At 38.9% G+C, this 15,191-nt stretch overlaps 1 protein-coding gene across 2 annotated transcripts; it reads right to left on the bottom strand.

Moving 5' to 3' along the window:
- Positions 1 to 3,690: 3,690 nt before the first annotated feature.
- On the bottom strand, positions 3,691 to 14,955 carry LOC138012838 (INO80 complex subunit D-like). Of its 2 annotated transcripts, none has more exons than XM_068859748.1 (8): positions 14,518 to 14,955; positions 13,968 to 14,229; positions 13,507 to 13,820; positions 12,405 to 12,522; positions 11,412 to 11,624; positions 10,619 to 10,719; positions 8,686 to 8,819; positions 3,691 to 7,036 (listed from the first exon to the last, which is right to left on the bottom strand). In XM_068859748.1, exons 1-8 carry the CDS (start codon positions 14,576 to 14,578, stop codon positions 5,705 to 5,707), a joined length of 2,535 nt encoding a protein of 844 aa, XP_068715849.1. In that variant the 5' UTR covers positions 14,579 to 14,955; the 3' UTR covers positions 3,691 to 5,704. The 2 variants fall into 2 exon arrangements, with proteins under 2 accessions (XP_068715849.1, XP_068715850.1); XM_068859749.1 differs by lacking the exon at positions 14,518 to 14,955 and adding an exon at positions 14,333 to 14,474 and having other exon boundaries at positions 5,566 to 7,036.
- Positions 14,956 to 15,191: the final 236 nt, after the last annotated feature.

Below are 15,191 nucleotides of genomic sequence, written 5' to 3'. Positions count from 1 at the left end.
ACAGGCTGGGATTGTGGGGGACTTGAGCTGGGATTTGAAAAAAACAATTTGCTGGGAAATGGGATTAGGACCCCCCACCCCCCCCCCCCCCATCCCTTCACGACCCTCATCAAGAGCATCTTTGACCATCTTTTGCGGTGGTTCACACAAGCGACGCAAACGCAAGCGCAACCAAATACATATGTGAACTACAAACTAACGCAAACGCAATGATGGACAATTTTCCATTTGCTTGCGCCTGCTTTGGTATTTCTTGAGCCTGGTTCACACGTACGACACAACTGCAAACGAGTGAACTACCTCAACGCAAAACGCAAGTAATGGAAAAATATTCATTTTCTTGCCAGGGGCACCCAACGACCAATTTGTTGTAAAATGTATTATTATACCCCAGTTAATGAAAATAAATGTTATTAAGGCATTTTCAGGTGTTTTTCAGTGTTGCTGGGAAAACATTATCTGTTCCTTTTTCCCAGCAAGACACACAAGAAATTTCCCAGCCAGCTAGATAAAATTGGTGGGTTTCCCAGCCAGGAATTCCGCGCGCTTTCAAATCCATCGATCCAAAACGACCGAACAAAAGCGGGACAAAACAGGTTTTTTTCCGCAAGCACAATCACTCTGACCAGCCGTCGTATTTTTGTGACTATTCTCTGGGAGAGGGAAGGGGTTCTCTTTTAGTCGTCCTCAGGCTTCAGAGTTTCTACAGCCAGCTCGGGTTGAAATGCAAGAAAAAGTCATTAATTCCCAGGCAAAACCTTTATCAATAACAAAATTTCCCAGCCAGCTCATCGAAACACCTGTATTTTTGCCAGCCAGCAAGATTCCTCTGGGGAACAGATTCGTTGGGTGCCCCTGTCTTGCGTTTGCATTTCACACGTGTGAACCAGGGAAACGCAAACGCAAGGTGAAAAAAAACACATACAAGTTAGATCGTTTCCATGTCTCCACGACTCAGTGCAGTTCGTGCACTTGAAGGTTTCATCCGCATCCACCATCTTGGAAAGAAAACTTGAACTGCGCCTGCGTGTCTTATTTCCCTTCAGTTTGCATTGGACGTGTGAACTTCGTTTGCGTTTGCATATGCGTGGTACGTGTAAACCCTCTGGTGTGAACCAGTGTAACGCAAACGCAAGATAACGGTGAAAATTTTGTCCGCCATCTTGGGAATACTGTGCTCAATTGCGCGTGCGTATTGCAATTTACTTGCGTTTGCGTTCGATGCTTGCGTTAGCCTGTGTAGCTAGCGATACTGTTGGCGCAAGAGGAAAAATTAGGGAGCTTAAGCACGCATGTTTTAGAGACGCGGACTGTGTCCTAGCGAATTTGGACCCCCAGAACAATACAGAGCTACATTTTGGATCAGGAAAACTTGAGGAAACGACTTAGATCAGTTTATTTGTTGTTTAAAAGCATTCGCGGCGGCCTTTCGTAGATGCAAATTTTGACTCCTTCCTGACAGAAGCTTCAATAAAGCACTTGGAATTCATAGAATTGTCGTGTTATCTTTTTAATAAGAGAAAAAAAAATCAGACTTACGCTTCAGTTCAAGTTGTTGAAAGCACGCGCTGAGGCTTTTTCGTAAAGCGTTGCTTTTTCTTCCATTTAATAGTTTGAATGGGCGGCGCTTCCACAAAGGAGATGCCACTTTTTGAAGAAACACCTCTTGGTTGGAAGACGCGTTCTTATTAGAAGTTTACTTGATGACAAGGCTTCAGAAGATTTTTCCTTTTTTTAATATAACCAAACTTGTCAAGTTATGAGTTCTCGTGTTAATTTTCAACAAGGAGAAAAAGCGAAGTTAGACTTAAGTTTCAGTAAAAGTTGTTTAACGCACGGGCGACATTTCGTAAAGTACAAGAAAGGGTTACGTTTTTACAAACGTTGGCCGTGTAGCACTTATGTTTCAACAGACTTAACGGATTGGAGTGTAATGTGGAGTGCTAGTTTTGTATCCCACATGAACCATGTGACCGCTAGCCCTACTAATGGAAATGGACCCACACAAGGACAGAGAAGAAATCTGACCAGATGCAAATTTTGACTCTTGTCTTTGAAGGCATTGTTTTTCAAAGTTCTTTTGCTTTCACTTTATATTTTAAAAGGTCGGCGCTTTAAAAGAACGGTTCTCGATATTAATTCTAACAGAGTTACTTTGAGGTGAGAAAGAGAAGGGAAAGAAACTTTGCGGTTTCATAAACAGAACAATTAAGAGGTTAGTTGAAATAACCCCTCAGCGTTCTGTTGATAAGTATATGTAAGTACATGTAATCTAGTTTTCCAAATTGCCCTTATCGCTTCGCGACTCGGGCAATTCGTGAAAACTTTGAAAATAAGCGTGAAATTAATCCTTAGGTCCGCTTTAACCGTCGCATTTGATATGTGCCGAATCTAATGCAAATGCGCGAAAACAATAAAATTTCTCATTTGCATTAGATTCGGCACATGTAAAATAGGGAGTTTAAGATCTACGACGCGACGGCAGCGAAAACGTCACAAATTATGCATATTTAATGAGCAAAAACAATAGCTTTGCACGCTCTGCGCGTACATTTTTCATTTTTGTACATTTCTTTTACGTTTTCTGCAAATCTACGACGTGAAATTACCGATTCTAAAGTTTTTCAGAGAACGTGAACACAAGGCAGTGAATTTGAATTTTCTGTCGTAGCTTCAACACCGCACCTCCTAATTCAGTTCCTGGAAAGTTACACTAGTTTTTAAAAGTTAGATAAGCCAACATAATGACGAAAAATATTAATTAACCTGAAGTTGGAATTTTAAATGACGTTTTCGTTACCGTCGCGTCGCAGATCTTAAACTCCCTAATGCGACGTTTACAACGGGCCTAATTAATCGCCCTCGAACCCATGAGATTTCATAAGAAAAGAACGCTCATTTTCAGGGGGGTTGAATTCCGCGGAAGGGGGTGGAGGTGTTTGAAAGAAAAGGAAGCCAAAAGTAAATGATTCCTTGCTGGTTGTATTTGACGAATAGATGGTCATCATCTCGGAAAATACTTTATTACTGTTCTTTATACAAATGTTCCATATTAAATATATTTTAATGTCTGTTCGTCCAGTGAATAATGTTCCCTATTACATAGAGTATTACTTTAACATCAAAGAAATTATGGTACACTGGCACTTACTAGCAAAGAAAAATCAGCCAGCCCTTTAAGCTTTCAAAAACAAGCCTAGCGTTGATAAATTAAAACTTGTTTGCTCCAAAAGCAAGAAATGTTATTTTCACGGTATTAATTAACAGCAGGATGACAGCTTTGGCTATCCAGTTCTTTAACTTTTTAGTTATTTCAGTGGGCCAATATACCCTTTCATATTTATTTAATTCTATTTGATGTACATTCTTTTGCAATGACATGAGTTACATGTAAGAATAAAGGTGTTGTTTGAGCTCGAAGTTTACATCTAAAAATGCTATCAAAAAAGAATAATGCCAAGACAGGGCTCATCTTACAGTGCAACGCGCCTTACCGTGGCCACCCAACAAACTTTCTCATTTGACAATTACGTGTAAATACGTCAACTCAACAACCCATGCGCCGGTGTTCAACTTACAACTGTGCGACCTTTGCAAGGAGGCGTGACTGTCAATCAAATTCACACATCCTGATTGGCGGACAATGTGTAAAAAAACATCGTTAGGTGGCCACAGTAAGGCGCGTCGCACTGTAAAGTCTTTCAAACAAAATGCACACCAAGGTCAAAAAGGAAATATTGGTCATTTTAAATTAGAAAACAAAAGCAGCAGGTCCTTTAAAAGTTTTGGGCACTCTGGTTATGAAAAGATGATGTTCATTCATTCTCTCTGACTGGCTGGTTTTGAGTTGAGTGTAGGGGCCACGAAGAGGGAGGGGCTGGGGGAGCCCCCACTTTTTTCCTAGGGAGTTGTTTTCTCCCAAACATTTCCCCCCCACCTCCCCTCAAAGTTCCGTGATCCACACTAAAACTTAGCCCCCCGCTTTCAAACATACTCCGTGGCCCCTGGAGTGTTAATGACTAATGTAATCTGACAAAGATAACCAGAACTGAAACAATATTTTCTAGATTTAAAAAAAATATTTTGGTCTAAAACCAAAACATGTTCAAAAAACCTGAAATATGACAATTGAATTAACTACCTTTAAGGCATGAGTTGGAAAGGAGATTCAAAGTTCATCAACAGAACATTTCATATTGTAATTTCCATGGCCTGAAGCTTGTATTGTATGATCATCACAGCCGAAGGCGCAACTTAAGCCCCAGCTACACGTTTAAACATTGTTATTAAAAACTGAACTACGGATATCAAATTCCAGCATTTTCATTGGCTCGCCAGACACAGGCTATCAGTTCATATACCTGGTGTACCTAATATGGTCAAGGAACGCGTCAGCAATAACGCCGACAAAAACCATTTTGGACCGGAACTGACTGAGGCAGAAATCAATGCTTTAGTCAACAATACTAGCCCCGGGAACATCATGGAGTTTTTAACACATTGAAAAGATTATTCTTCTCAGGCTTGCTGCATTATATAGCCAACTTAGCGCTACGCACCTCATTGCTTATCTATCACTTTATATTATCCAGCATGCCCCCGTAGAATAATAATATTTGTTAATTACAAAACATTTGTTGGATCAACAAGTTAGAAGGTGTACCATGCATAACATTTTTTGTGAAAGAATGTTTTGCTTTCAATCAAACATTTTCTCCAACATGCTACAAATGTTAAAACATGTAACCGCCCTTTCAACAATATTACATGAGTATCCAACACTGTTAGAAGCGTTCTTATAACAATGTTGGGACGTGTTCTTCCAACAATGTTACAACGTGTTGCCGGAGCTTTAAGCATTTGCAAAGGAGCTAAAGGCAAACAGGAAAAGAGTTGATGAGATGTATAGTATGCCTAATTATTGCAAGTGAACTTTTTGTATTTCTTTGTTAAATCACAGCCAATTTTAAAGCAACAGAGTTTGTAACTTTCTGGAAAGATACCGTTAAGAAAGTTACTGTTGCACACATTAAAAACTATTTGAACCCTTTTTTACTAAATTGCATTATTTAAAATAGGCTAAGGCCATTTTACTTCATGCAAAATTTTTAGTCAACAAATACTCTGAACTTAAAGAACAAAAAATGAGTCACTTACAATAGGTTACACATACAACCATCCAAGCTTGCTTCAAAGCAAGGACCATTAAATTTTAAGGGAAAAAAAATGCAAAAACACAAAAACCACTAAATACTACTGCTCAAATAGAAGTTTTCAATAACCTTTGAAAACGTCTGTTCAAACGTCTATTGAGTACATAGTAGCTGCAAATGGTGACTATTTCTGACTTAACAACATCCATATATGTCGGGCAATCAATCACTTCATTTCACCCAAACAATTTGACGTCAAATCTTTCTTCCATGTTTCCACTTGGACATAAATTTGTCACAGACAAGGTTGGCATACTGGTATTTTACAGTGAAGTCTATTTACAAATAACACAATAATGTCCCTTCCATTTTGTACATGTGACCATATAATCATATTTTTGCACAGTGCAGAACAGATACTTGATTGGAAGCACAATGAATTAAGTTAAAATAATAAATCCAGTCTATCTTTTCAGTGATCACAGATATTACCTTTGTTCCTCTAAAGGTCCACGTAGATGAACTCTTGAACATTGAAAACGTGGCTCCAGTTACCTTAAACGCAAGTCACCCAATGATGAATCATGATTCTGATTAAAAGGAACACCAAATAAAGATTGTTCCCTGTCAACTGGGAAAAGAAAGGGATCCTCAGAGTTGTCAAGATCATTATGGCGTTGGTAAGGTGGACCGGCATGCTTTAATTGACCTTGAAGGAATGAAGGGCTGGAAGGACTTAACGTTGGTGAAGTTAGGTGAGATGACTGCTGTAAGTGTGAAGTTCTGTCAAATGTAAATACACTTCCAAGAGTGGTATGGGGTGAGATGTGTGGGGACATCGACGGTGGGGAAAAGGGTGGTGAAACCAATCTGGACAATCCAGTTTGAGTGGAATTAAGGGGTGATGTAAATGACGATGAAGCTGGTGATGTGTTAGTGACAACTGCAGACCAAGACCTTTGTGTAGGTGACAAGATAGCATCCATTGTCATTGGTGGAGAATGAAGGCGAGCAGAGCTCAATCCATTGCTCTGTGACTTTACTTCATTTCCAAGTCCATGTGGAGGTGAAAACATTGGGTCTTTGTTCAATGTAAGTTCATTAATTTTCTTGTTCTCATCTTTCAAGTTGTTACGATTAACATGTGACGAGAGAATACTTGTGACAGAGTGCATAGATGGGCAACTTGTGTCTTGCAGTTTCTTTCCATCCCTCACTTTGGAACTATTTGGTTTATTTTTGCTATGAAGTGGGGATTCAGTTGGTATGTTTCCTTGAATGGCATCAAGTATTACACCACTGTTTATCAATCCCGGAGTGTGAGTTATCACAGACGCTGGCACACCATGTTGGCTTTTGGTTGAATACAGGCCCTTTAACGAAGAGCTGTTACCAGTATTGGATACAATTGGGAAATCTCTTCCAAGACTTTCCTCCTCCTCCACCTCCTCCTCCTCAAGATCTCCAAGAAGAATCTGATCTCTTTGCTGTGCCCCAAATAATGGTGATCCATATTCTTGGTAGTCATCGAGTGCTGGAGACATTGGTGAAGAAGCACTTCCATGAGAATAATCTGATGATATTGATAAACTAATATCTGGAGACAACATTCCAGAGGAGTTTTCAGAACTCAATGTATTGTCCAGACCAACATGTCTTTGAGAATTGTTTGTGGTCTTTGTTACTTTATTCTTGTTTGACCTTGGAACGACTGGCTTCCTGTTGACAGGCCTTCGAGCTTGTTTAGCCACCTTTTGAAATAATGGGGCCTTTGCCTGTGGTTTGCGCCGCTGTTTTTTGGCTGGCGGTTTCAGTGTTCCTTGAGATGACTTTGCAGCTGCAGCAGCGGCTTGTGCTTGAGCTTGTGCTTCTTGGTACTTTTCCTAGAGGAAGGTTAGAACAATGGTAAAGCTCAGATTTACACAGAAATTCAGGGCATATCCTTAAGAATCTATTCAGGAACATGAATACGAACAATGTGCATTATTTTGGGTTACCTAGGCATTCGTTTAAGACCTCTTTGGTTTTTAGAAAGAACGCAAATGCATACTGCTGATTTTGCACCCTACAGCAAAACGAACAGAATTAACAGAATAAACTTCAAGGGCACCCAACGAATAAATTAAGGTCGTTCAAACCAGTTTCAACACTTGAAAGAGACCTTGTTATTAGAAGGACTGACACTACAACAGTTAATCTCGTAACAGCAATGTTATGGTACCATCTGAAACATCAATTATTGCTGAACAAGATGCAGTCATATTTTTGACGTAACAAGTAACCATGGAAACAGGAAAGCCTTGCAAAAACACCCTATATTTAAGCTTTAGACGCTCATATCTGGAAAACTAACTTGGTGACCCAAACTTTTTATTGCACAAAAGTGATCAGCAGGCCAAAATGCAACTCTCTGCAAAGTTTAAAGAAATTCTGTGGAGAGGATTTAAGGAGGCTCTGAACCCGCTCCACATAATTTTTTTTAACTTTGCAGAAAGTGCCATCCTGGCATGTTGATTACATTTCAAAAATAAAAAATGGGGGTCACAAAGTTTGATTTTGAGATAAATATACAACGATATGGGGTGTTTTTGCAGGGCTTTCCTATTCCCAAAGTAACTTTTTAAGTCACAAAAATGACTGAATCTTTTTCAGCAATAATCAGAGTTTGATATGATACCATTTATACATAGCTGTTAAGTGATATAGTGTTGTAGTGTCAATCCTTCTAAAAAGAACGTTTCTCACAACTGTTGAAACTGGTTTGAGTCACCTTAAGCCAAAAGCCTTTGAGAGACATTTCTAGCCTACTTGTAACATATAAAGACTGTCTAAAGATATGTTTTTATCACCTAGAAGAATTTGACCTGTTCAGATATCTTAGCTGAAAATTGAAGTGTCCGAAAATTTTAGGGAGTAATATCTTCATTTCAGAGATTGCTACGATTTGCTCAACCAAAATTGCTAGGTGACCTTTTCAAGTGCCAAAAATTGCAAAAATATCCTTTCTGAAAATGTAAGGGACTACTTTTGTTTAGTAAAGAAATCTCTATAGCTGTTTGACAACGTAGAACTGAAATTCTTAGAACAGTTTGACTCTCCTGAACACACATTTTGCAGAAGATTATCGCTGGGTGTCCCTGAAATTCTACTCCAAATATACAAAATACTGTAGTACCTTTGGCAATATTTTAGTACAACATGGTATACAGCTAATGAACTAGCTGCAAAGCTGTATCCAGACCATTAATAGGAAAGCATTCCCCTTTCTGAATAGGAAACCAAGTTCTGACAGCTATTCCATTAATTTTCCAAATGGTCTTGATAGCACAATAATATTGTTGCTATTATAATAATTATTAAAAAACTAAAATCACAATTTTGAGCGTAAGGAACACATTTCGATGTTTCAAACATCATGATCAGCCACAGTGAGTATAACAGTAAACTTTTCACAAGATGATCTCCGTGTACATAACATCAATACATTGATTTTTTTTGTAGGTTAAGTAAACACACTACTTTGTTTGCTTACCTTTTTCCTGGCATGCTCATCACAAAGAGGTCTTTCGTGGATGACATCAAATACAGGCACCGAACACTGGAGTCCACCAGGCCACTTTGCAGTGCACTGAGCATACAGAACTTGTTTGGCGTCATTCATGATGTCTAATGTTAGTTCAATTTAGAAAAACCAACTGCAAAGTCCACAGGTCTACATTATGTCACTCATGACAAAAGTTAACCCATTAGCCCCTGGGAGTGAGACTTCACAGATTTCACTCTACCTAACACCGGAAGATTTTACTCATCAACTAGGGGCATCCTAGGGAGTTTAGTGTCAACGGGTTACTTAACCCATTGACTCCCAGGGGTTCTCCACAGACGAGTAAAATCGTCTGGCGTTAGACAGAGTCAAATACTAACTATGGCCGGTTTAGGCCAGTTTGGGTGTCAAAGAGTTAAGCCAGTCAAAAACTATGTCCTCTCCATTAACAAACATTTGGAATATTAAGATTTGAGTTAAAAAGATGCACACTAATAGCTGAATAATATTACTACATATCAAGCACTTGTGATGGTTCTTTGTTCCAAACACCCTTCATTTTAGCCTGGAACCAGATTTCATAGCTTTCTGTTGTCGGTAAACACAGAAAATTCACTGCTTGATTTGCTTTTCAGGAGACCATCATCAACGACAGCCACTTCAAGGGTGAAAAGTTAAGGTTAGGGTGAAACGATGTTCGTTATATTAAAGCGCTAAAATTGTGGGTAAGACTTTTGAAGTATTTTCTATTTCAACGTTAGTAGTGAGTTTACATTTGATGAACAATGGCTGGAGAAGACTCGACTTTGGATTTCTTTTGATTTCTTTCAAAAAACTCTTTTCCAAAATTTGAGCTGCTAAATTCACGGTGCCGCCTATCTGCAGGTGTTTAGGTTAAATAAAACCTATAGGATAATGCTATAAAACATCAGCAGCCATGCCCAGGTTGTTTGACGCTTGATTGGCCTTAACCAGCATTTGATGCACAACCAACGTAAATGTATTTTGATACCACTTAAATTGATGGTTCATTACAAGGACATCTTCTAAACAACTGAAATTAGAGGATGACTTTCTAGACACACCCACCTTAGCCTACTGATTCCCAGGATTAAGACTCGATAGATTTTATCCTGTCAAATGCCAGACAATTTTTACTTGTCAATCGGAGGTGTTTCAGGAGTGAATGGTTTAAAAAATAAAGTAACCAAACTGCCAAACGCTAGCAAGTGAATTTTGTAAATCTAAACGGTTATTGAAATTTTAGGTTAGACTTTTTTGATATAACAATTGTTTCACCCCTTCTCTTCTTGGCATTGCATTTCACTTGCAGTGCTCAAAATTAGCAGTCATCCGGCCATCCCAGACAACCAGAAAGTTAACTAGGTGACAAGTTTTTGGTAGAATGAAAAGCCTGGTTGCCCAAAGAAAAAAAAAAGGACAACCAAAAAATAGACAATTTGTTTCCCTTATTAGTTTTCTAGTGGCAATGACCGATAGTAGGGTTAAGTTAATAATAATTGATTTTTTGCAGTCGAGCATTTTCCCGTGTTTTGAATATCTGTGGTTTTTGCAAAAAATTGTCAGATAGGAAAATGCAGGAGACAATATCACAAACATGTAGGCGATGGAGATCTTAGACTCCATTTTGACAATGCTAAAACTGAAACCCACACTTCAGCAACATAAACCACAGGCACACACTTAGAACTATGGGATACTCAAGCTCAAACACCATGTGATTGCATCTTAACACAGCATGTATTAAATTGTTGGGGGTTTCCTAATGGGGCAATCAAGCATTTATCAAGACAACCAAATTTACGGGTTTAGTTTCCTGGCTTTTGTTGCAGGGACAACCTGGAATTCTTTTTAATTTCTAGCAATGTACTTGCACTGTACTGAATTGTTAAAAAGATACGATCCTTGCAGAACTTAGTGTACGGGAAAGCCTTACTGGAACACTGGACATCATCTAGTGAAAATGCACAGATTTTTTTCAGACACTTTGATGGCTTTGCTCTGTGGACAGAAAAAATGAAGATTGTTTGAAAGCCACTCACTGTTATATGCTTTATACAAGATATCCTAATGCTTTACCATTTTTAAGTACATGACATCAAAAGCATTTTATAAAGTCAAGCAGCAGACAGCAGCATTACATGCTTAGGACTCTCTGCAAGATGTCTTTTCTTTCAATAAGCATTCTGTAGAATCCTCACGTATGTGTCAATCTATTGCTTGATACAACCCCAAATGCTCTGGGCAATGATTACAGGGACAACTATCATTGCACATAACCTTAGGTAGCTCCATGGCCAGATCTGACTGATCCTAGTCACCTTTTTCCATTTCAGTTTTCTCTATTTGAGTTTGCAGCAAATACGAGTGCTGGTAAGCATAGAATTATGAGTCAGGTAGCAACTCTCATAACGTATGTGACTGGCTCGAAACCCAAGTCAAAACAAAAGACTAAACAATTGCATCAATGACTTAGACTCAAAAGATACAGAAGCTTCTTACAATACCAAACAAGAGCAGGTTACAAGAACTGCTACATTACTGAGGATTTTTGCAGAAATTGGCGTAATTACTCCAATGAAAAATCAACTATTTTGAGGCCGATGCCACAAGGTGGTAGAATGCATTCAACTGACTTAAAATCTGAAAACATCAAATGGTCAAAAAAGAACCAAGAATTGCTTAATTCTAACCTAGTTTTTCTGGATCTCTTGCTGTTTTCAAGCAAGGAATCCACACAAGCAGAGCTGTTGCTGTGAATAGCCTTCACCAAAACACTACCACATGCCACCACATCCTTATGATACCGTCCACGTATCCGTAGAGTTCGCCTGAGCTGATGAAGTTGCCGACGTAACTGTGTACTCAGTCTTGAAATCTTTGCTGTTCTTATGTCAGATTCCAAGCTGAAAAAACATATTCAGCATTCTTCAATTTTACTGAAATATTTGCAATAGTTTTTACTCAAAGGAAGAAACTACTGTACCCCTAGAGACTAACCACTTTACTTACAAACTTCAAGCTGCAGTGAGGCAAGGGTACGAGGTGGTGTTCTCTTAAGGTTTTACCGTTTAAGGTTGTTGGATTGTTGGTTTTCTTTTTCAGCATCAAGGCAGACTAGTTGAGAAACATCCACAGTCATTATTAAGTTTGCTTTTTTTACCACTAGCAACCATTGTTTCAGATTACCCAAAGTGTGTAGAGGCCTTGGAAGTCCATGATTCACAACCCCAACCAGAGACTGTTACCCTCACTGCTGACCAAAAAAACGGAGGCCTAGAGAACCGTGTACTCTTTCTTTCCTTTTCTTTTGGGAAAGCCGTTTTTGTTTGACTTGGTCAATCAACCCTTTTGACCAGGTGGAAAAGGAAAGGTAGTAATCTCAGTCAATTTTGTTAACTTTTTAAATCAGATCCATGGTCACTGAACATGTAAAGCCAAAGATGTCTCTTTCCAGAATTACCTGTGTCTTGACCAAAAGTGATTAGAATGGTGCTCTCCAGGAAAACTTAAACACAAAGGTTGCCATTGGAACAGTTGATCCCACAAGAACATTACCAGGATGCTTAATTGGGGATAATTTTTAACAAAGTCACTGTGATAAGCTTGTATCACATCTCCCTCTGTTCTGGTAGCTTTGCACCAGGCAAATACCACCACCTTTTCCACAGTCACAAGACACTTACCAGTTGTTCTCTCCCCTAAAAGCATCAAAATCAAGATCACTGTCCGTAGAAAGCCACATTTGTTGCCAAGGCATTTCATCACCCTCACTTGAACTTTCTCCGTCTGAACTGTACATGTCTTTTAAAAAAAAAGGCAAATAATGACTTAGACCTATGGTTTCAATATAGTCATGTCTGCATGAAGTCAGAAAAAAAGAATATCACTGAGTGTCCTTTGGGTACACACATCTTTGTTTTACATGATCACAGTCCACACAGTGAAGTTGCTAAAAACTGTAAGAAGATTTGAAATGTTGGTACTATTTGGAAATCGATCAATCCTGAAGAACTCAATAATTCTGCTTCACAAGCTTGGAGTGTGAAAATTTTACACCATCCAGAATCAACAAAAACACAACGAGAGAGAAAAAGTCCTTGCATTGAAAGATTCAAGGTACATCCTAAGGCATGGCTTGATTTCAACAACAGTATTGATGGATTTTACAAGAACAAGCCTCAGATAATCCTTCCCGCAAAGAAAGGAAACCTTGTGAAATTCAGAATTCAAAACATTTAAGGTTATCTACTGGACCCTTGGCCTTCCAGTGAAAAACAATGAACACAGTGGAAAACAGTGAATCAACATTTTATGAAAAATTCGTGAATGTCACATGAATTTTCGGAAATTATCTAGTGCAAAGGAAATGTCAAGAAGACAATAGCCAAGAGAAATGATTAAAGAATATCGGTGTTGTTATTCACGGAAAATAGAAACGTGGCATTAAAACTGGTGGATTCTCTCACTATCAAAACACGTTAACTGACATTGGATCAAATGAAAAGACTAAAAGATCCACACATATGGATACACATCAAATTTTCCCCTAATCCTACGCAAAATTTCTAGCTTGTTGGGGCAAATAAATCTGAAATGGTCAAGATATAAACTACTAAAATATCCAAGGATAGCAAGCAATCAGACGAAAATAGGGTTCTACCAACGTTCGTAACATGATCTAAATTCTCTGTCTTCCGACACTTTATGGAGATGCTGAGGAAACTGATTTTACAACACGAAAATCGTATCACCGTGAACGGTGAAAAAAACCACGAAAAATCTTACCATAAATTGTGAATAAATCGCCTTTATCTTTACGCCATTTCTTTCGACTTTCTCTCAACTCTTCTATATCAGGAATATTCGTGTAGTTCATCGGCTGGGGTTGGATTTTAGGCTTCTTTAAACGAAAAGGAAAGATTTGGGGAGGAAGAAGGGACATGTTTGTCGAAGAAGGAGTCGTTAAAACATCTGTCCGCAATTTCAATTCAGCAGTAGTGGGCGATGAATCCAATTCGCTTTCACCAGTTTCCTCTGGTTTTTTCCGTCGAGTCTTCTTTGGAACAATTCCCAGAACTTGTAAATGGCTGTTGCAGTATCTGTTAAAGTATAAATAGTCAAATCGAGTCGTTAAAGCGAGAAAATAATCAGCCACATCACAAGAAAGATCAACCATCTCTGAGAACGAACATTAGAGAACGCATCTTAGTAAAAGCGAAAGAAAAACATCAGCTCCAAAAACTTACATTCTTTCCTCGGCGAATGGTATGGGATTTGTACACTGATGTCCGTTGTATTTTGCCACAAACTGACACTGTTTAAACGGGGCATTTTTGTCTTCCAACACATGACGAATACAGAAAGCGTAGCCATTGAGCCTCCGTTGCTTACAAAGCTTTTCACTGTAACTACACAGTAATTTTCCATCCAACGGTGAAGAATGAATGTTCTTTCCTTCAAACATGACGTTCGTAGATTTCGCTGAATCCTTCTTGGCATCAACATTTACTGCGAAAGGAATACATTTCCGAAAATTAGAAACGACAAGAGAATATCGAATATTAATCAACAAATTTCATGAATTTACAATATCCCAAATAGGGAAATTTACTTGATTCCTTCACCATTCCGTAAACACGACAAGACTATGATAGAAAACGATGCTTGAAACTCATTCCAACCGTCTCAAACGACGACAGAAGTTTCCTGTTCAACAGATTCAAACGTGAAAGGAACGCTAAAATATGCATACAATTTTCCATGCGACTAGTTTATACAAACAATGCTTGCACGTACTTGTGTTAAAACTTCTCGTTACAAACTTGAAAGCGCCGTGTTTCCCTTGTATTTCGTCCATAAAGAAGAACGGAGAGGTTCTTCATTCAGTTAACAGAAAAAAATCGACGTACAAGTCCTTCCTGAAGTGTTCTTCCGAGACATTCGCCATTGTGGCTTCGTTGAGCTGCCGACCACTCGGTGATGAGCGAATGAGAAATTCGCACACCCTATAAGAGGCCTTTTTTGGTGTACCAAACCGTATTGAATGACACCTTGCTCGACTCTCTGAAAACACTGTTCCATTTATTCCAAGCCAAACGAGGAGGCATTTTCTTGTTAATTCAAGCCTTTGAGAAGAAGAATTGAGACACTTTCCGTTGGTTCGGGAACGAGTAAAAATCGCCAAGATAACAACAAGATATCCGCGTGAGTGGCCCCTCTCCATTTTGGTGTTTTTTTCAGCCATGGGCATTGGGGCGGGTCACATATTCGAGAAAGACGCCATTTTGCAACTGCGACAACACGACTTCAACAACAACCAATCACATGCGAGATTTACATAGACAATCCCCAAAATATTATTATTGCTATGGTAACTGTGAATTTGATTGACAGACAAACGAATTGACTTGAGAAACGTGGCGGGAAATCGACGATGCACGGCCGAATTAGAGCCGAAATGAGCCTTGTAT

The sequence above is a fragment of the Montipora foliosa genome, chromosome 8 (genome assembly GCF_036669935.1).
Source record: "Montipora foliosa isolate CH-2021 chromosome 8, ASM3666993v2, whole genome shotgun sequence".
Taxonomy (NCBI): Eukaryota; Metazoa; Cnidaria; class Anthozoa; order Scleractinia; family Acroporidae; genus Montipora; species Montipora foliosa.
This window is presented reverse-complemented; position numbering and strand designations above follow the sequence as displayed.

Excerpts from the sequence above, each read along its gene's own strand:
- LOC138012838 (XM_068859748.1), bottom strand. The coding sequence starts at position 14,578 with ATGGACGAAATACAAGGGAAACACGGCGCTTTCAAGTTTGTAACGAGA. Across the intron at positions 12,523-13,506 it reads CGATTTATTCACAATTTATG|ACATGTACAGTTCAGACGGA; the intron begins GTAAGATTTTTC and ends TTTTTTTAAAAG. Across the intron at positions 10,720-11,411 it reads AAGAGATCCAGAAAAACTAG|AGCAAAGCCATCAAAGTGTC; the intron begins GTTAGAATTAAG and ends TTCTGTCCACAG.